The 20593-nt window shown below is 70.1% G+C and overlaps 7 protein-coding genes across 7 annotated transcripts; 4 read left to right on the top strand and 3 right to left on the bottom strand.

The window, feature by feature from the left end:
• Positions 1-213: 213 nt before the first annotated feature.
• Positions 214-1869, top strand: AURANDRAFT_66530 (hypothetical protein; the record flags this gene model as incomplete). Its single annotated transcript, XM_009041740.1, has 3 exons — positions 214-248; positions 388-1680; positions 1797-1869. 3 exons carry the CDS (start codon positions 214-216, stop codon positions 1867-1869), a joined length of 1401 nt encoding a protein of 466 aa, XP_009039988.1.
• Positions 1870-2127: 258 nt separating this feature from the next.
• Positions 2128-8303, top strand: AURANDRAFT_66529 (hypothetical protein; the record flags this gene model as incomplete). Its single annotated transcript, XM_009041741.1, has 3 exons — positions 2128-3828; positions 4348-8091; positions 8133-8303. The coding sequence occupies 3 exons, from the start codon at positions 2128-2130 to the stop codon at positions 8301-8303; spliced, it is 5616 nt and encodes a 1871-aa protein (XP_009039989.1).
• Positions 8304-9985: 1682 nt separating this feature from the next.
• AURANDRAFT_66528 (hypothetical protein) lies at positions 9986-11695 on the bottom strand (the record flags this gene model as incomplete). Its single annotated transcript, XM_009041706.1, has 1 exon — positions 9986-11695. One exon carries the CDS (start codon positions 11693-11695, stop codon positions 9986-9988), a length of 1710 nt encoding a protein of 569 aa, XP_009039954.1.
• Positions 11696-11984: 289 nt separating this feature from the next.
• On the top strand, positions 11985-13340 carry AURANDRAFT_66527 (hypothetical protein; the record flags this gene model as incomplete). Its single annotated transcript, XM_009041742.1, has 1 exon — positions 11985-13340. One exon carries the CDS (start codon positions 11985-11987, stop codon positions 13338-13340), a length of 1356 nt encoding a protein of 451 aa, XP_009039990.1.
• Positions 13341-15763: 2423 nt separating this feature from the next.
• On the bottom strand, positions 15764-16414 carry AURANDRAFT_14945 (hypothetical protein; the record flags this gene model as incomplete). Its single annotated transcript, XM_009041705.1, has 1 exon — positions 15764-16414. A coding segment is annotated over one exon (651 nt), but the record flags the coding sequence as incomplete, so codon positions are not given.
• A 968-nt stretch (positions 16415-17382) lies between these two features.
• On the bottom strand, positions 17383-18711 carry SOC3 (general sugar transporter; the record flags this gene model as incomplete). The annotated part of the gene is made up of 1 exon (XM_009041704.1): positions 17383-18711. One exon carries the CDS (start codon positions 18709-18711, stop codon positions 17383-17385), a length of 1329 nt encoding a protein of 442 aa, XP_009039952.1.
• Positions 18712-19195: 484 nt separating this feature from the next.
• On the top strand, positions 19196-19921 carry AURANDRAFT_13281 (hypothetical protein; the record flags this gene model as incomplete). Its single annotated transcript, XM_009041743.1, has 1 exon — positions 19196-19921. A coding segment is annotated over one exon (726 nt), but the record flags the coding sequence as incomplete, so codon positions are not given.
• Positions 19922-20593: the final 672 nt, after the last annotated feature.

The raw sequence follows: 20593 nt of genomic DNA, 5'->3' as shown, positions 1-20593 counted from the left end.
CTCGGGCTCGGGCTTTGTCACGGCTTCCAGCGCACCCTCCATGTTCACGCGATTATGTGGGCTGCAACCACAGCTCGTTTACGTTTGCATAACTCCTCGCTCCACCACAGCCTCGCTCCACCACAGCGCCTGGATTCGACAACCGACGCCTGGTGGCTGTGCATTAGGAGAAGAGCGCGGCGCGCCGACGGGGCACCTCCACGCGACGGTACCATGGAGCAGATCAACCAGCCCAAGGAACGCAACTGGTGCGTCGCGCCGTCCCCGTCGGTTCCGCGCGCGTAGGACGCGGGGCAGCCCATGGGAGAGGTGGGGGGCGCTGTGGGGCCGCCGCCGCGCGGGGCCGCGCGACACGCGCACCCGCCGTCCGACCCGTCCGCCGCGCAGGCTCCAGCGCACGTTCAACTTCGGCGGGCCGGGCTGGTTCCACGACGTCGTCGAGATGGAGATGCACCTCGACACGGACAACGTCATCCGCCACCCCGAGGACCCGTACCTCATGCCCTACAGCGAGTACGGCGAGTGCGCGACCTACAAGATCGACGACAAGATCACGGGCGTCGTGTCCATCACGTCGCCGCCCGACGCCCAGGTCTGGATCACGGAGGTGCTCGTCAACGTTGAGCAATTCGCGCAGTTCCAGCGGTCCGTCGACGGGTACCAGCTCGCGTACCGCGAGTGCGTCATCCCCGGCACGGAGAACGGGCTGCTCGTCGCCGGCACGGTGGAGCTGCCCTTCGAGCTGGACCTCAAGGACGTCTACCCGCACGGGTGCCTGCGCCCGACGTACACGGGGTCGCTCTACTACATCCGCCAGCACGTCGCGGCGACGGCGAAGCGGCCCTGGTTCGGCTACGACTGCGAGGTGCGCCTCCCCGTGCACCTCCAGCAGATATGCGCGGCGCCCAAGGAGAGCCGCGGCAAGCCCAACGTCCACGCGCTGGGCATGCCGCCGCACGTGCTCCCGCTCACGGACCTCAACGGCGAGTGCGTCCTCGACTACAAGACGAACTGCTTCAACGTCGAGGGCCGGCTCAGCGGCCTCGTGAGCTTCCGCAAGCTCGCGACGCCCGTCAAGTTCGTCAAGATCGAGCTCATCAAGGTCGAGTGGTCCCAGCAGGAGTCCATGGACACGGCGATCTGGACGAACGTGCTCTTCCCGCCCAAGGCCAAGCTCTCCGAGAGCGGCTGGCTCAAGAACAAGGTCGTGCGCCTCGAGCCCGACGAGGACGGCGAGCAGGGGCCCGAGGTCATCGAGCTCGTCGAGGCCGACGCGGGCGCGGGCGGGCCCACGTTCTCCGAGGACGTCAACTTCCCCGTGGACCTCGACTTCCCGGGCCTCAAGGAGGCGCGCAACACGGGCCGCGTCCTCACGCCGTCCTACAAGCGCCTCGACATGGGCAACATCGACGTCGACGACGAGACGGACGTCGAGTCCGACGACGAGGACGAGGTCGAGGCCGGTGTCGAGATGACGGACAAGGCGGCCATCACGCCCGACGACGCGCCCGCGCCCAAGGGCAAGGTCCTCGTCAAGCGCGGGCCCAAGGACATCGTCGACGAGGAGAAGATCGAGTTCGAGGAGGGCGTCGCGGAGACGGGCTACTTCCTCCGCCTCACGGCCATCACCGAGACGGGCCAGAAGAGCTGGCGCGCTGCCGGCGTCGCTTTTTGCGGGGTGTGGCGGGTGGACGGGGCGGGGGCTTCTTCGGCGCGCGCGGTTGGCCCCGAGACCGGGCAGGGTTCGCGCGCGCGCGCTCAATTCGCTCGAAACGAATCTCACTCGTCTCATGTAGGAATACAAACAAGATCTGGATGTACCAGAAGTCCTTTGTCTGCAACCAGCGGACCATCGACATCGACATCTAGAAGGCGCGGCCGCTGCCGCCGCCGCTGCCCGCGCGGGAGGCGCGCGCTCTCCGCCCTCTTAAACACAGGCGATCCTCCGGGATTTCTCTTTTATCCGGGGTCTTGGTTTATACGCATGGGCGGCGCCTCTGACAGGAACGGACACCGCCGTTGAGGTCCTGGTTTGAAGGGCAACATTAATATTTATTTTTGTTGAAGTTGAAGTTCAACATTGAACTCAATCGTCGACCTTCGTGGCTATAACATGTGGCATCTAACATGGCCGAGTTGCTTGCAGCTAGTGCTTCCGGTTTGACCGAGGCCAGCGACGCCGAGACCGCCGCGACGACGCAGGACGAAGCCACCGACGACGCCGAGACCGCAACAACAACGCACGACGAAGCCAGCGACGACGGCAGCGACGGCGCCGACGAGCCGCTCGAGCTCGTCATCGTCGGCGCCGGGCCCCACGCCCTGGCGCTGCTGCTGCGGCTCCTCGACGACGCGCCCGACGAGTCCGGCGACTTCTTCGTCGGCCTGGGCAGCGCGCCGCGGAGCTCGCGCAAGTCCTGGAGCGACCTCGAGAAGCGACGCTGCGGCGACGACGTCGCGAGGCGCATCCTGGACCGCGTCCGCGTCGTCGACGGCTCCGGCGCGTGGCTCGGGACCTGGGACGCGCAGTTCGCGGCCCTCGAGATCCCGCACCTACGGTCCACCTACGACCAGCACCCCTGCCCCTACGACTCCTTCGCGCTCCAGCAGTTCGTCGTGAAGAACGGCCGGGAGCGCGACGTCGTCGATTTGGACGCGTCCGTGCGGACGACGCAGGAGAGCGGCGGCGACGACGGCTGCGACTGCGACGCGCCCAAGGGCAAGGGGTGCGGCTTCAAGGGCAACTTCCGCCTGCCTTCTACAAAACTCTTCCGCGACTTCGTGGACCACCTCATCGACCAGTACCCGCGCGTGCGCGGCTGCGTGACCGAGGGCGTCGTCGACCGCGTCGACCGGCTCGACGGGCATCTGGCGCGCGTCCGCCTGGCGACGGGCGAGACGCTCGTGGCGCGGCGGGTCGTGCTGGCCGTCGGCCCGGCGGCGGCGGCGCGCCTGCCGGACTGGGCCGCGCCGGGCCTCGGCGCGCACGCGTGGGACGTCGTCGCCGCGGCGGCCCGGGGCGAACCCGTCGTCGAGGCCGGGGACCGCGTCGCCGTCGTCGGCGGCGGCCTCACGTCGGCCCACCTCTGCTTCGTCGCCGAGCGCCGCGGCGCGAAACCGACGCTCCTCGCGCGGCGGCGGACGCTGCGCGTGTCGCAGTACGACCTGGATTTGGCGTGGCTCGGCTGGCGCACGCGGCCGGGGAAGATCGCGCGGTTCCTGTCGAAGCGGGCCGCGCCCGAGGACCGCCTCGCCATGCTCCGGGCCGCGCGGCGCGGCGGGTCCGTGTCGCCCGAGGCGCGGCGCGGCCTCGACCGGGGCGGCACGGCCGTCGTCGCCGACGTCGACGTCGTCTACGGCGAGGTCGACGGCGGCGCGCGCTACCTCGACACGGCCGAGGGCGACCGCCTCGGGCCCTTCGACAAGGTCTGGTACGCGACGGGCGGCGCGCCGGGCGTCGCCGCGTCGCCGCTGTTCGCGCGGCTCCTCGCGGACCGGCCCGTGGCCGTCGTCGGCGGCTACCCCGTGCTCCACGCGTCGCTGCGCTGGGACGCGGACACGCCCGTCTACGTCGTCGGCGCCGCCGCGGCGCTCGCGCTCGGGCCCGACGCGCTGAATCTTGCCGGCACGCGCATGTCGTCGTGCCGCGCCGCGTCCGTCTTCCGCGACTCGCTCCGCGCGCGGTGCCTCGGATCTCTCTCCGCGGCGGACGCCGCCGCGGCGGAGCTCGTCCGCGCGCGGCGCCTCGAGGAGCTCGTCGTCGACTTCGTGCCCAAGAAGGGCACCGTCGTCGTCCGCGGCCGGCCGGGCGACGCGGCCAAGGGCAGCGTGCGGCGGAAGGTCCAGGGGGAAGCGGCGCCCGCGGCTTCGAGGGGGCGGAAGAAGGGGGCGTGACTAACATGGCCATCGCTGGTACGGAACTTCAACATGCAGTACAACGAGCTCCAATAAAGGAGCTCAATAACTACTACAGTGCCAACAAATCCAGCCGTGTGCTGTGTGTCGGCGTTTTGTAAGCAACGACCTCCAGTGGGCAGCCTACGCGACGGTCGCGTAGCCGGGGGAGGGTCCCCGCGCCCCGGTCCCGCCTGCGGCCGGCGGCGAGCGGTGCTCGCGCCGTCGCCGTCGTCGAGCGGCGTCGGGGCGCCCCGGCGTCTCGGTCGCTTCGCCGGGCCGCGCGCGCGCGCGCGTTGGGCGTCGCCAGTCGGGCCCCGGAGCCGTCGGCGACCATGGACGACGTCGCGATCCTCTACATCAACCTCGACCGGAGCGTCGACCGCAAGGCGCGCCGCCGCGTCGACGCGCGAGCCTCGCGCGCGCGCCGACCCCCCCCCCGCCGCCTCGCAGGTGCGCATGGAGAAGCAGTTCGAGGAGGCGGGCATTAGCAATTTCAAGCGCGTGCCGGCCTTCGACGGGAAGAAGCTCTTCGGGGACCCGAAGCTGCTCGCGTCCACGGTCGAGCTGCCGTCGGAGATGAAGCAGTCGAGCGGCGAGATCGGCTGCTCGCTGAGCCACCTGCGCGCGGCGGAGATGGCGCTGGAGCTCGACGACGACTACGTCATGGTCATGGAGGACGACATCCACCTGACCTTCTACGGCGCCTGGCGCACGACGGTGAAGGAGATCGTGAGCCAGGCGCCACCGGACTGGCAGGTGCTGCAGCTGACGATCAACAACGTCCGCGTGCTGCGGACGCTGCTGGGCCTGGGGTCGTCCTTCGTGCCCTGGCGCAAGAACCACTGGTCCACGGGCGCCTACCTCATCAACCGCAGGGGCTGCCAGCGCGCCGTCGACGAGTTCACGCGGGGCCCGAACTCGTCGCCGCGGTACCGGCTCCCCGCGAACGTGCAGCTCGTGAGCGACGTGCTCATGTACAACGGCCCCGGCGCCTACACGCACACGCGGCCCCTCTTCGACCACGAGATCAAGGAGTCGACGATCCACCAGGGCCACGTGGAGTCGTGCCACCGCCAGGCGTCCGAGCTCGGCGCGTGCTTCTACGGGCGCCTCGACCTGGCCTGGGCCGGCGGCGACGACTGCCGCGCGGCCGTGGCCTGCGTGCTCCGGGAGGCGGCGCGGCCGGACCAGCGCGCGCGCCTCGAGTGGTGGCTCCGGTTCCACCTGCGCGTCGGCTTCCGGTGGGTCGTGCTCTACGTCGACGCGCCGGACGGCGACGCCGTCGTCGGCGAGCTCCGGGCGACGTTCCGGTGGCTCGGCAAGGCCGTCGTCGTGCTGCCGCGGCCGCCGGGCGACGACACGCGGACCGCGGACGACGCGGTCGCGGTCGACGCGGCCGCGCGCGCGCGGCTCGCGGGCGCGTCCTGGCTCCTGCGCATCGCCGAGGACGAGCTGCTCTACGTGCTCCCGGGCCGGTCCCTGCGCTCCGTCTTCGACGAGGCGCGCCGCGGCCGCGGCGGCGCGGCGAACACGAACGCGGGGCCCGAGCAGACGTTCAACGTGCGCTTCGACAACATGGAGGTGCAGAAGCGCGCGTCCCTGGGGTCGGCGACGGCCCACGACAGCGCCTACAACTTCTTCGTCCGGGAGACGCTCTTCAAGCGGCGCACGGACCACGTCGACGGCGCGCCCGTGAGCCCCGCGGACGACCGCGCGTACTACGACCTGGTGCCCGCGGCCGCGCAGCTCCGGCGCCTGCCGGCGAAGCACGGCGCGGCGTCGGCGCCCGTGTTCCTGGGCCACGGCCGGGGCCGGTCCGCGGGGCGGCTCAGCGAGCCCGGGCTCGCGCCCGCGGGCAACCACGCGTGGCGCGCCGCGCGCGGCGAGCCCGCGGCCTGCGGCGGCGACCTCGTGTCGTCGCGCGCCTTCGTCCTGAGCTTCCCCTACTGCCACTTCGACGCCTGGAAGCGCGCCCACGGCGCCCGGGCCGCGGAGCCCAAGACGCCGACGTCGTCGTCGTCCGGCGGCAAGGCGTCGCCGACGTCGACCGCGGATCTCCAGCTGGAGGACAGGCTCAACGGCGCGGAGCCGAGCGCCTTCGAGGCGGCGTCCGTCCGCGTGCTCCACGAGGAGGCGACGTCGGAGAAGCGCGCGGCCGCGCTCTACGGCGAGCACGTGCTCCTGCCGCCGGGCGCGCTGAGCGACGCGGCGTCGCCGCTCAAGGGCGACCCGAGCCGCCTGCCCGAGAGCTACGACGCGGCGGACCTGGGCCAGCACCCGCCCGTCGTCTTCGTGTCGCTGCCGCCGGGCTGCGTCCGCGCGGACTGCGGCGGCGCGTACGTGCGGCTCCAGCGGCGCGGCGGCGACGACGGCTCCGCGCTCTACCAGCAGCAGGGCGGCGCGCACCACCTCTACCGCATCTCCAAGCCCTTCGTGGCCTGGATGGTCGGGCGGACGCCCTACTCGTCGACGGCGGCGCTCGTCGCCCACGACCTCGCGCTCCGGCCCCAGGACGTCCGCGCGCCGTGGTCCGCGTTCGACGGCCGGCGCTGGGCGACGGTGCCGAGCGCGCACGTGCGCCTGGAGCAGCACGTCGTGTCGGCGACGGGCCACCGCTTCGCCGTAGTGTGTGCCGCGTCCGTGCTCGAGACGCACGTGGACACGCTGCGGGCGCTCATGCTCGCGCCGCCGCGGTATCGGCCGGACCAGTTCGACGTCCGGCCCGGCGCGCCGGACTACGCGACGGCGTCCCACGCCGCGGCGCTGGAGGCGGGCCAGGCCGAGTGCTGGGTCGCCAAGGCCGGCGGCGGGTCGCCGTTGGGCAATTTTCTGACCGCGGAGCAGGCCGAGGGGGCGGTCGTCGCGGCCGCGAAGCGCCAGCAGCGCGAGAACTACCTGCTCGAGGTCCGCGACTCGGGCGCGGTCATCGTGGACCTGCCGGCGTCCTGCGGCGCCGCCGCCGACGCCTGCGCGGGCGTCTACGTGCCCCACGACAAGGTCGCGAAGAAGGACGGCTCGGGCGGCAAGTCCGCGCCGGGGGGGGCGAAGAAGGGCCTGTCGCTCCGCGTCTACCGCCACGAGGAGGGCGCGCACTACCTCTACTTCTACGCGCCCTTCTCGGCCTGGATGATCGGCAGCCGCCCGGGTTCCGGGTCCGCGGCGCTGATCGCCTACGACGGCGCGGAGCGGCCCGAGCTCATCGCGCCCGACGCGCCGTGGCGCGTCTACGACGGCCGCGCGTGGCGCGAGGTGTCCGAGGTGCGCATCCGCGCCCTCGCGGACCAGCAGTCCGGCGCCGCGAACGACGGCTCGACGCAGTGCGCCCTCGAGGAGCTGCCCGTCTACGCGTGGACGCCCAAGGGCGACACGAGCTCCGCGTCGTCGGGCGCCGAGGCGCCGCCCGCGGGCGACGTCGACGGCCTGCCCGTGCGGAACAAGAAGTACCTCGTCTACTCGTGCTGCGGCGACCGCGCCGTGCTGCCCAACTGGCTGAAGAACGGGAACCGCGGCTACGACCTCTGGGTGACGTACTACGGCACGTCCGAGGAGGACAAGTGGCGCGACCGCGCGGACGTCTACCGCCGCCGGCGCGGCGGCAAGTTCGAGAACCTGCAGGCGCTCTACCGCGAGCCGGGCGTCGCGGAGGTGCTGCGGTCCTACGACGGCGTCTTGGTGCTGGACGACGACGTCGTCATCGACGCGCCGCGCATCAACCGCCTCTTCGAGGTGCGCGAGCGGACGAAGCTCCACGCTTTACAGCCGGCCTTCGAGCAGCGGGGCAAGGTGTCGCACGCGATGACGGCCGTGCAGCCGGCGAACCGCGTCCGCCTGACGAACTTCATCGAGATGACGTGCCCGCTCTTCTCCTCGGAGGCGCTGGGCCACTTCCTGGACCACTTCGACCCGGACCTCAAGGGCTGGGGCGCCGACTGGTGGTTCCTGACCATCGTCGCGCGGACCATGCGCGGCGAGGGCGAGGTCCGCGCGCCCGACGAGGAGCCGCACCCGCGGCTCGCGCTCCGCGGCGGCTGCGGCGTCTGCGACGCCGTGTCCTGCATCAACCCGACGGACGCGGACAAGAGCGGCGTGCGCGAGATCAACGTGCTCCAGGGCCGCGAGGGCCGCCGCGACTGCTGGAACCGCATCCGCGCGCGCGAGAAGATTTTGGAGTGGGACCACCTCGAGTTCGGCGCGGTCTGGCTCACGGCCGACGCGCGGCCGGACCCGAAGGCCAGGACGCGAAGCAGCCCGTGCGCATCCGCGGCACGCGGTCCTACGAGCTCGCGCCGCCGGACCCGCCCGCGCCGCCGACGGGCGCCGTCGCGGACGGGTCCAAGGCCGCGCCGCCGCCGGCGGTCGACGGGCCCGAGGTCGACGCGGACGCGCCGTCGAAGGCCGCCCTCTAGCGCCCCTTTTGCCCCGTCCCTCCTCCGCGCCCGACCTCTCGCCCACGAAGCCCCGGGCGGCCCCGCTGCCGCATCTTGGAGTCCGGCAGCTCTCCCGAGCCGCCCGTCCGCCGCCTACGCGGCCGCCGCCGTCGCCCGGCCTCGTACCCGGCGCGCGCGGCCGTCGCGGCCACCTTTAATCCCGGATCTCCGCCGCGTTGGTTTTCGTTTTTTGGGGGTTCGCGGTGGGCTCCTTTTAAATGTGGACATCGCGGCGTTTTGGGGCGCGCGGCGTCGGGAGCGCTCGGGATGGAGGGAGCGGGAACTTAAGGATGAAAGACTAGTCTTCGATAGAATCAATGACCACTTTGAAACTGGCCCTCAATTCCTCAAGGCATTTGTCAGAATGTAACCGCGCATCGTGTGTCATCTCGGCATTTTTGGTATGGCCCACATTTACACAGTTGCACAAGTTCGTGTGTGGCCCTGTGACATGGCCGTGGTAACGCTTTCAAACATCGTCATGCGGACTGCGTTCGCGGCGCTCAATTGCTTGACGGGTGCTTCAATCCGCGCGCTCGGCGCCGGCGCTGACTTGTCGGCTATTGAATCAATGGCACATTTGAGATTGGCGAGCAAATTGTCCGAGCTGTGGTCAGAGCTTTGCGCCATCATTTTGATGAACCCTTTGTGACTATCCGTTACTTTCGTGAGCAGGGCGTTTTGCACGTCAAAAGTACATTTTTGAGCCAGTTCGTACATCCTCATGCGCATCTGGTTTCTCGATAGTTGGTCGACGGGCTCCGTGATCTGCGGCCGCTCCGGCTGCTCCGTCACCCGCGGCAACGAGGGCGCGTCATTCGCGGACTCGTCGTCCGACTCGATCCGCGCGCTCGGCGCCGGCGCTGACGTGTCGGCGATTGAATCAATTGCTAATTTGAGATTGGCGGTCAAATTGTCCGAGCAGTGGTTGGAGCTTTGCGCAACCGTCTTGAAACTATCATTCCATTCCTTGAGCAGGCCTTGCTGCAATTCAAAAGTATATGTTTGAGTCAGTTCGAACATAGCAAAGACAGTTTGGTTCCTTGAAAGCACTTGGTCGACGGGCTCCGTGATCTGCGGCCGCTCCGGCTGCTCCGTCACCAGCGGCAACGAGGGCGCGTCATTCGCGGACCCGTCGTCCGACTCGATCCGCGCGCTCGGCGCCGGCGCCGCAAACTCAGGCTTGGAAATGTGGCTCGGCGACGCGTTGCCGGCCAGGAGCGCGTCAGCTGAGTTGGGCGCGCGCCGTTTATGGAACGCCGCGAGCTCTCCGAAGAGGCGCTCGCGCGCCTGACGGCGTTCCTCCATGCCGTGCGCCCACTCGACCACGGATGTCTCGATCCGCGTCGAGCCGCCGTCCAGCTTCACCTTGAGCGCCTCGAGCATCGTCGTCGCGTCGCTCGGCTTGCACTTGAGTTCAGCCACCAAGTGTCGTGTTTCGTCCATGAAAGCGTTCACTTCGCCGCCGGGGTCCATTGGCAAGGCACAGAGACGCTTGTACACCTTGGTCGCGAGCACAGACGCTTGTACACCTCGGCGCGCTTGCGGCAGCAGATACTTATCCTTCAATTTTACCAAAGTGCACCGCGAGCCGCCGAGCGGACTTCCGAGCGGCATGCCCAGTGCGACGCGAGAAGAAGCACGATGTAGAAAGCCAAAATTTACGGCATCGTCACGGTCGTAGACAGGAGCACGTCGGAGAAGCTCTTCCCGTGGGGGTCGAGGCGTCGGCTCACGGACACGCCGCCGTCGAGGACGGGCTCCACGGTGATGTTCGCCGCGGCCAGATTCGCCATGCGGAAGACGCGCACGGTGAGCGCGTCGGAGGCGGCCGCGTCGCGGAACTCCTCGAAGACGCCGGCGAGGGCCGGCTCCAGCGCCGCGAGGATCGCGTCGAAGTGGGGCGCCCAGGGCGCGTAGGCCACGAGGCTCACGTTCACGAGCTGGCCCTTGTCGCCGGCGCGCGCGTGGCAACAATCGTAGAGCTGGAGGACTTGGCCGGGCCGCAGCGGCGGCGGCGGCGCGGGCGCCTCGGGCACGACCGCGCGCAAGGGCGCCTCGCCCTCGGGCGTCGCGTCCGGCTCCGGCTCCGTCGCGGCGAGCGCGGCGGCGGCCGTCGCCGCGAATCCCACGAGGCGCGCGTCGGGGCCTTTGAGCATCGCGGCGGCGGCGCCCGCGGCGCGCGCGAGCCGCGGGCCGAGCGTCCACAGGTGCGTCGTCACGGCGTCGCGCGCCACGAGCTCCTTGCCGATGTCGACGACGGGGCTGCCGAAGGGCGAGCCTCCCAGGAAGCCGCCGCAGCTGCCCGCGGGCCCGCCGACGCCGAGCCCGGCCAGGGCCTGCGCCAGGGCGAGCGCCCCCGCTTCGTCGGGGAAGCGCCCCTCGAATCGCAGCCGGCACTCGCCGTCGTCCTCGACGTCGTCGTCGCGCCGTTTCCGGAGCGCGTCGTAGCCCGGCCGCGACGCGCGCACGAGCGACGAGCTTCCCGGGCACTCCTGGTCCATCCAGATGCGCACGGCCTCCTCGGCCCAGTCCGCGCGCTGCCGGCAGCCGGAGCCGAGGAACGAGATCTCGCCGACCTGCCTCCGGCCGCCGTCCTTCGCGACGAGGCGGAGCAGCTTCTCTGGCCGCGGGCCGGCCGCGGCGACGCCGCTCACGGCGACGGCCGACTCGCCGCGCTCCTCTAGCTGCGCGCCGGAGAAATCGGCAACGACGTCGGGCGTGACGTACGCCGCGGGGTCCGACACCTCGTAGAGCAGCTGCTGCGCGAGCGTGCGGCGGCTGAGCTCGCCGGGCCGCCCGCGCGCCTTCCGGATCTCGAAGCCGCCGCCCGCGAGGCCGGTCGCCGTCGCCACCGCATAGGGCAGGCCCAGCGCCGCGAGCTCCGCGCCGCCGCCGCGCTCCGGCTGGCGGCCCCGCGGGTGGAAAAAGTAGCCGCCCGTCGCGTGCAGGCCGCACTCGAGCAGGTGGCCCATGCACGTCGCCGCGGCGGTGGCCACCGTCGCGGGCGCGTCGAGGTCCCAGTCGAGCGCGTGCGCGACGCAGCCGACGAAGAGCGACGGGTCCGCGACGCGGCCGGCGACGACGACGTCCGCGCCCGCTCGCAGCGCGCGGGCGACGGCGTCCGCGCCGAGGTACGCGTAGACCGCACCGTTAGGTCGCGCCTGCGCCGCTGGCGCCTCACCGACGCCGACGACCGTGAGATCGAGGTTGAGCTGGCCCGCGACGGCCGCGGCGACGCGCGCGCCGCCCGCCGGATCCGCCGCGCCCAGGTTGCAAATTAATTTCGTGCCGCGCGCCGCGCAGGCCGGCAGCAGCGTGCCGAGCCACTGCGGCAGCCGCGGATCGTAGCCCGAACCGCCGCCGGCCATGCGCGCGTGCGCCAAGGCGAGCGTGCGCTCCGCGAGGCATTCGAGCACGATGTAGTCGAGCCGCACCTCGCAGAGCAGCTCCAGCGCCGGCCGCACGCGGTCGCCCTGGTAGCCCGCGCCGGCGCCGATGCGCACCGTTTTTGTCATTGCGCTGCAGCGACTTTGAGAAGACTCTGTTTGCTAGTGATGGCGCAGCGCTGCTGCCAGCAGGCGATGTCCAGTCGCCATGTCCTTCGAGAGCTGCAAGGTGAGAGATGATGAAGTTCACACCACTTGATTGAGGTGTGTTATGGGGCGCTCCGGGCTGCCTCTCCACGCGCTGGTAGCCGCGGCTCTCACCCTGGTGGCCGCCGACGACTGTCCAACAACCTGCTTCGACGATACGTGCGACGCGTGGATCGGCAAGGGCACGACCTGCACGGATCTGGAGCAAGACTGGGGCTGCACATGCACCGGTTGCGACTGCGACGGCAGCGGCGGCACCGACGAGGACTCGTGGTCTGTCGAGAGCCTCGAGAGCGGGGGTGCGACGCGCTATTACTGGGTCTACGCGCCCGACGCGGCGGAGCCCTCGGGCATGATGCTCTTCTTCCACGGCGCGGGCGGCGGCGCCGACGTGAGGCACGAGTACCGCGTGGCCGAGATGGCCGACGCGTACGGCTTCGTCGGCGTCGTGCCCATCGGCAGCCCGGGCGACGACGACGAGGACGACAAGGGAGGCGACGACAAGTCGTGGGGCGACGACAAGTCGTGGGACGACGACAAGTCGTGGGACGACGAGAAGAGGCGGCGCATGGACGAGGCGGAAACGGAGTGCTGCTTTTACTGGAACGTCGACGTCGCGGACGGCGTGAACGACGTCGACTTCATCCACGCGGTCGTCGCGGAGGTCGCGGCGGACTACGCCGTCGACGCGGACAAGCCCGTGATCGCGCTCGGCTTCTCGAACGGGGCCGGCGTGTCGGAGCTCCTCGGCTGCCACGACAGCTACGACCTCTGGGTCGCGCACCTAGGCGTCCACTACCATCCCGAGGCGGACTGGCCCTCGACGTGCCAGTCGAAGTATTCGAAGTGCCCCGAGTGGAACGCCGTCGGCTCGGAGGACTGGTTCCTCGACGAGATCGACGGCGCTGACGGCGTCCTCGCGCAGTTCGAGGCGAGCCGCGACGCCGCGGGCTGCCCCGAGGAGGCGGCGAGCCAGGACGGCGAGTGCTACGTGTACGCCAGCTGCCCGTCGCTCGGGCAGCTGTGCGTGTACGACGGCGTCGGCCACGCGATCACCGACACGACGACGGAGTCCGCGTGGACGTATTTGACGGGCGACGGGGCCTGCGCGCCCACCTCGGAGGAGTGCGCGGACAGCGTGAGCTGGTACTACAAGAAGGAGTCGAAGACGTGCGCGACCTTCGTGTCCAAGAAGGCGAAGAACTGCAAGAAGCGGGACGACGCCGGCGGGATCAAGGCGAAGGTGGCGTGCCCGGCGACCTGCGGCGAGTGCCCGTGCGCGGACAGCACCTCGTGGTACAAGAAGAAGACGAAGAAGGACTGCGACTACGTCTCGAAGAAGTCGAAGCGCTGCAAGCTCAAGGACGACTACAAGGTCAAAGCGAAGGATAGCTGTCCCTCGTCGTGCGGGACGTGCTAAGTTTTAGAGTGTCGCGAGTGAGTGGACAAGCAGCGCCACCCTTCCAATCATAGAAGGCGGGTACCGGGACCCCGTCCCACGCTATCTTCGCGTTTAGTTCGAAGGCGGAGGAGGCGGGCGCGGGGGCATGAGTTGGGACATGACTCCAAAGCTGGCTTGTAAATTCTCTCTCGCTCGGTCACCAACGGCATTCAAATGGGCCAGCACGTTATTGAGAGCTTCAAATATATGCGGAACCACAGCTTGCCGCTCAGATTGCAGTGCCGCCAGATTTTGAGAGAACAAACTCGTAAGATCCTCGGCGCGCGCTGCTCGCTCCTGAATCGAATCGATTCTTTTCTTTTCGGCAATTTTCATCATTCTGTGTTCCTTGATGGCTTTGACGGTTGTGGATTGGGCTTTCAAGAGAGCATCGATAACAGAATCGTCGCTCTGAGGCGTCGAACAATTGCTCTCGGCTGTAGCGACGTGGCCCAGGGCTGTGATGCTGGCTTCCAAAGTGCTGGCCAGAGTCGAGTTCTGGTCTCTCGCAGTTGCATTTGAATCCAATACAATACGAGTCACGTCCTGGAGGCCTGCACCTGTGGCATCGGCCGCAGTTTGCTGGTTTGATCGCTGTTGTGACAAGTTCTGGGAGTACATGTTCAAAACGTACTCGGCGTGCGCTGCTCGCTCCTGTATCGAATCTCTTCTTTTCTGCTCCTGAATCGAATCGCTTCTTTTCTTTTCGGCAATTTTCATCATTCTGTGTTCCTTGATGGCTTTGACAGTTGTGGATTGGACTGTCAAGAGAGCATCAATATCAAAGTCGTCGCTCCGAGGCGTCAAAACATTGCCCTCGGCCACAGCGACGTCGGGATCCGCGATTACCATGGAGGCTTCAACATAGTTGTTCTGGGGCGTCGCAGGGTTGGGTATAACCGCGTTCGCCGTGCCCAGGTTCACCGTGCGCAGATGTGCCTCGTCCGCCTCGTCCGCTTCGCGACGCCGCGCGTCCACCAGCCGCTGCGCAGCCCGCCGCACCACGGCAGTGACCAACATGGCCGCGCGCGTCTGGCGGCTGGACCGCTCGACCCGCGCGTCCGTGCGACGCTTGCGCGCACCGCGGCGCGTGCGGCGCGCACGCCGCGGGACCCGCTCATCAACCCTCGTCGCCTCGAACTCCATCTCCACGTCGCCGCGGTTCGTCAAACGCAGCAGCCGCACCCGCTGCCCGGACCGCGCGGCGCTCGCCTCGCCCGTGCGCACGAAGCGTTCCATCAAGTCACTCATTGCCCGGGCAAACGGCTTCTGGGCAGCCCATCGAGTACTGATGGGGGCAATGATGCAGCCCGCTTTCCTCCATGTTGAATGGCCAGAATTCGCGCATGGGAGCCCGCAGCTGAGCATTTGTGCACGAGGGCAGCCCGTGAACCAGGATGCAGGTCATCCTCAACTGGTTCCTGTCCGTCGGCGAGGCCTTCGCGCTGAAGATCGCGTCGAGCATCGATGACGTCGTGTGGTTTTCCGTGTTCCTGGCCCCGAACATCAGCCGGGCCGAGCGCACGAAGAACATGGTCGTCTACAGCGTCGTCTGCGGCACGCAGACCGTCGTCGCGTTCGTCATCGCGACGTCGGGCGAGATGGCCATCGACAAGCTGACGCACGGCGGCGCCGACGGGTTCTCGAGCGAGCGCATCCTCACGCTCATCGCGGCGAGCGCGCTCTTCCTGTTCTCGCTCAAGCTCGGCCGCGAGGAGCTCGCGGAGCGCTACGGCGAGGAGCTCGGCTGCTGCGGCGGCCTGCGCGCGGCCTACGAGGACCTGGCGGGCGCCTGCCGGTCGCGGCTTCGGCCGAAGGGCGCCGCGGCGGAGATGAGGCCCGCGGCCGCGGACGTCGAGCTGCCCGAGGTCACGTCGACGATGCACGACGGCGTCGAGCTGCCCGAGGTCGCGCCGACGATGCGCGACGACGACGACGAGACGTCGTCGACGGCGGAGCTCAAGGCCGACGAGGCCGAGGCGGACCGCACGGGCACGACGAAGACGCTCGCGGTCATCGCGTGCTGCGGGTCCCTCGACGACCTCACGCTCTTCGTGCCGCTCCTCGTCGGCTCGGACGTCGGGTTCTTCGCGCTGCTCATCGGCTCCATGGCCGCCGTGGGCGTCATCGTCGCGTTTTGCGTCCGTTCGCCCGGCGTCCGTAGCCCGGGTCCGTTTCACCACCGCCCGCAGGTGTTCCTCAACTTCTTCAAGCGCGTCTCCGACTGCCTCCAGGCGATCCCCCTCGTCTGCATCACGTCGGCCTTCTGCGCGTTCCTCGTCGCCAAGGCGGCGACGATGCACTAACGTGGCTTAGGCCTGGCCGGGGAGCCGCGCGGCCGTCGCGTACGGCGCGGGCCCCACGAGGACGCCGAGCGAGTCGACGTGGGGCGACAGCGGCACCTCGGGCAGCACGTAGTAGAAGATGGCGAAGAAGTGGCAGATCGTCGCCGCCAGGACGCACAGGTGCCAGAGCGCGTGGAGCACGTAGCGCGTCTCGCACGTGTTCGCCGTGGAGAAGAAGACGATGCCGCCCGTGTAGAAGAGGCCGCCGTAGACGACGAGCCGCACGCCCCGCGGGTCGAGCGCCGCGGCGAGGTCGTCCTTGACGATGGTCACGAGCCAGCCCATGGCCACGTAGAGGACGAGCTCGAAGGTCTTGACGCGCCGCTGGTTCGCCTCGGACCAGAGCGGCGTGTAGACGCAGAGGTAGACGCCGTTGCACGTCGCGGCCCACTCCGCCGCCAGGATCCAGAAGGCCGTCGCCGAGGACCGCAGCGTGATGGTCACGAAGGGCGTGTACGTGCCCGCGATGAGCACGTAGATCGCCGCGTGGTCCAGCGCCGCGAAGACGGAGCCGACGCGGTTGAACTTGTGGAGCGAGTGGTAGAGCGTCGAGATGAGGTAGAGCGCGTTCATGGCGATGCAGAAGACGCCGCAGCCCAGCACCGTCGCCATGTCGTTCGTCGCGTTCGCGCGCCGCATCATCATGAGCCCCCCGAAGAACGCGAAGATGATGCCGAGGCCGTGCGTGAGCCCGTTGAGCAGCTCCTCGCGGGGGCAGTTGCCGCCGATGGGGTGGCGCACGCCGGCGGCCTCCGCCGCCGCGCGCACGGCGACGACGGCCTCGGGCGGGAGCAGGCACCGCGACACGTCGAGCTTTGACAGCGGGCCGAACCGCTTCGCGTCGCCGCAGAGCCGCGTGAGCTCGCGCGCCGCGAGCTTCCCCGTCGAGTAGCCCCCGGCGACGTCGTGGCCCAGGGGGTTGTCGCTGAGCACGAGCTCGGCGACGGCGCTCTTCGGCGCCATGAGCAGGCCGCCGCTCAGCACGTTCTCGAGGTCGACGCCGCGCATGCCGCACCGCCGGAGGAGGAGCCGCTCCGTCGACGCCATCTGGCGCAGCGCGACGCCCAGCAGCTTCCAGTTCGCGCCCGACGGCGACTTGACGCCGCTCAGGTCCAGCGCGACCACGTGGCTCACGCGCGCGAGCGCGCGCGCGAGCGGCAGCATGCCGCCGTCGCCGAAGCTCCGCGTCGGCCGCAGGACGTCGTCGCGCGTGAGCAGGCACGTGAGCACGCCCGCGTCGCTCTCCGTGCGCAGCGCGTCGCAGGACGCGAGGTAGGCCGTCGCGCTGTCGTTCAGCGGCACGTCCGCGCCGGCGCCGGCGCCGTGGAGCCAGTCGCAGTCCTTGTGCTCCTTGCGGGGCTTCGTCGGGTCGAAGGCCCAGTCGCCCGCGCAGGACGCGCAGTTCGCCGTCATCGTTGCGGAGGTGTATCAGGTGTATCTGGTGGGCGTCGCGCTGCGAAGATGAGCCGCTGCGCGCGCACTGGAAGGTCACTTCTCGCGGTGCTCACCAATTGCTCATCTCGTGCGAGAACGCGCCGAGCGTCGAGCGGCAACTTCCCCCGTGGGTCTCGGCTAGGCCCGGGCTAGCAGTAAGCGACTCCAGGCCAGGCAACTTTGAAGGCGGAGGTAAGTGCGGAAAGTAGTGCGGAGGTGCCGTTCACCATGCGTCGGACGCCTTACTCGAGCGCGGCGCCCGACGTCTCCTCGATGGCGACCTTGGCGAAGATCGCGGAGGCGGCGGCGACGGCGGCGAAGCCCGCGTAGACCGCCGGGAGGCCGAGCTGGGCGACGAGGGGGAGGAACGCGGCGCCGACGACGGTGTTGCAGCCCCAGTGGGAGAGCATGCCGATGGAGCCGCCCTTGGCGCGGAGCTTCGAGGGGAAGAGCTCCGGCGTGAGGAGGCCCGGCACGGGCCCGCAGCCGCAGGAGAAGGCGAAGATGTAGGCGATGGTGCCGAGGAACGACGTCGCCGCGAGCGCGGGCGTGCCCGCGAGCGCCGGCGTCGCGGCCGCCGCGGCCATGACGGCCATGGACGCGGCCATGCCCGCGTAGGAGGAGCAGAGCATGGCCTTGCGGCCGAACTTGTCGATGAGGGGCGTCGCGACGCAGACCGTGCCGAGGATGTTCGTGAGCGCGACCGCGACGGACCCGAGCACCGCGGACTGCAACCCGGCCTCGCGGAAGACCTTCGTCGAGAAGTAGACGACGGCGTTGATGCCCGCGAACTGCTGCTGGACGAAGAGGAGGAAGGCCGTCGCCGTCGCGCGGCGGTGCCGCGGCGACACCATCGCGGCCCACGAGCCGCCGCCGTCGGACGACGTCGCCGCCGCGGGGCCGAGCTCCGCGGCCGCGGCGGCGCCCCAGAGCCGCGCGGCGCTGGCCTGCTTGTCCGCGTTGCCGGCCCAGCGCGGCGACTCGGGCGCCTTGAGGGCGAGCGCGAGGTGGAGGAGCGTCGGCACGAGCGCGAACGCGAACATGGGCCGCCACCGCGACCCGGGGCTCGTCGGCGTGACGCCGAGGCCCGTCGCGATGGACAGGAGGATGCCGACGCAGATGGCGACCTGGTTCAGCGCGCCGTAGGCGCCGCGCCGCGCCGTCGGCGCCACCTCGCTGATGTAGAGCGGCGTGATCGAAGAGACGATGCCGATGCCGACGCCGGCCGCGAGCCGCGCGGCGAGGAGCTGGGGCACGGTGCCCGCCGCCGCGCAGCCCGCGGCGGCGGCGGCGAGGAGGAACGAGTTGCGGACCATGGCGCCGCGGCGGCCCCACCTGTCCGCGGCCGCGCCGCCGAGGAGCGACCCGGCCGTCGCGCCGACGAGCGTGCTCGACACGACCGCGCCCGCGACCTTGGCGTCGCCGGCGAAGCCCAGCGTGCGCGACATGGCGTCGAGCGGCGTGTTCACGACGCCGAGGTGGTAGCCGAAGAGCACGGCGCCGGCGCAGGCGCCGGCGACGGCCCAGGGCGCCTCCGGCGCCTTCGCCACCTCGCCGCCGCTCACGGACATGGCCTTCTTGGTGACGGCGCGCGCGCCCACGTGCGGGCGCGTCGGCAGCGGCGCGAGGGCCGCGGCGGCGGCAGCGACGGCGACGAGGCGGAGCATCTTTGCGTGCAGAGAGGCGATAGAGCACGAGTTGGATGGCACGTCTTCTAGCAACCTCAACAAGGCTTTAGCGAGCGTCATCTTGTGGCAAGGCTTGGCCTGAGCATCTCCGCGCCGTCACACACGCCGCTCTCCGCCGCGCCGCCGCTCTCCGACGCGCCGCCGCCGCGCGCCGCACCGGAGGCAAGCTCGACACCGCCCGCTCTCCGACGCGCCGCCGCCGCCGCGCGCGCCGCTGCGCCGCACCAAGGCAGCTTCTCAGAACATGTGCGCCCTCTTCGAATCGTTGGAAGCCTTCGCCGCGGCGTTCCCGAGCTTCGTGCCCCGGGAGATGGACCTCTGGGACAGCATGCGGCACATGTCCGTCGCCGGCGAGGGCGGCGAGCACTGGTGCTTCGTCCAGCTCGCCGACTCGCAGCTGGGCATGTTCAACAGCGACGACGACCCCGACGACTGGGCCCAGGAGGTCGCGATGCTGAACCTCGCCGTGGACAAGATCAACGCGCTGAAGCCGCGGCCGCAGTTCGCCATCGTCTGCGGCGACCTCGTGCACCCGTTCCCGGAAGGCCCGAAGGGCCAGCCCGAAAGGCAGGCGCGCGCCTACGCCGAGTACCAGCGGATCACGGCGCGCATCGACGCGGGCATCGCGCTCGTCTGCGTCTGCGGGAACCACGACGTCGGCAACGTGCCGAGCCGCGCGTCCGTGACGAAGTTCGAGAAGCGGTTCGGCCCGTCCTACGGCGAGTTCCGCTGCGGCCGGACGCGGTGCATCGTGCTGAACTCCCAGCTGCTCAACGCCAAGGAGGACTTCTGGAGCGAGGAGCCGCACGTCGAGGCCGCGCGCGACATGGCGCTCGAGCAGGACGCGTGGCTCGGCACGCGCTTCCCCTGCCGGACGCTCTTCTTCAGCCACGTGCCGCCCTTCGTCGAGGCGCCCGACGAGCCCAAGGGCTACTTCAACCACGAGCCCGAGGTGCGCGCGGCCATCCTCGACCTCGTCACGAAGATCGACCCGAAGACCAAGTGGTTCTGCGGCCACTTCCACCGGAACGCGGGCGGCTGGCGCGGCGACGCGGAGGTCGTCGTCACGTCCGCCGTCGGCTGCGCGCTCGGCTGGAACGACGACGCGACGCGCGAGGAGCGCCTCTCCATCCCGGGCATGGACTGGGCGAAGCGGCGCTGCGACGCGGCGCACTCGGGGCTCCGCGTCGTCTGCTACGCGCCCGACGACGCGGTCTTCCACAAGTTCTTCGCGCTCGAGGACGTGCCCGAGACCATCGACTTCGCGGAGGCGCGCCGGACCTGGGCGGGCCTCGCGCCGACGCCGACGTCCTGGGCCAGCCCGGACCGGCCGCCGACGCCGCCGACGCCGCCGGCCTCCTGGAGCCGCGAGTGCGTGCTGCCGCCGCATCCGCGGACCTAACGTGTCATACCGCGACGGGGAGGAAGGGCCCCAGGGACGTCGTCGCGCCCTGAGGGGGGAGCGGCAGGGTCGCGAAGTAGCGGTACTGCATGACGACGGCGCTCGCGAAATAGGCGACGCCGCCGAGCGTGAAGAAGGTCGCGTACGTCGCCGTCGGCTCCGGCCAGGAGCCGCAGAAGTAGAAGAGGCCGCCGACGCCCGCGAGCGCGTCGATGGTCGTCGCCGGGCGGTCCGCGTCGAGGCCGACGGATCGGTGCGCGCGCACGAGCTTGGCGACCTGTGCGACGACGATGATGAGCGAGCCGAGCGCGAAGATGTCCGAGCCGAGCGTGTAGTTCGCGATCGCGGGTATGAAAAAGCACG

Source organism: Aureococcus anophagefferens, assembly GCF_000186865.1.
Source record: "Aureococcus anophagefferens unplaced genomic scaffold AURANscaffold_23, whole genome shotgun sequence".
NCBI lineage: Eukaryota > Pelagophyceae > Pelagomonadales > Pelagomonadaceae > Aureococcus > Aureococcus anophagefferens.
This window is presented reverse-complemented; position numbering and strand designations above follow the sequence as displayed.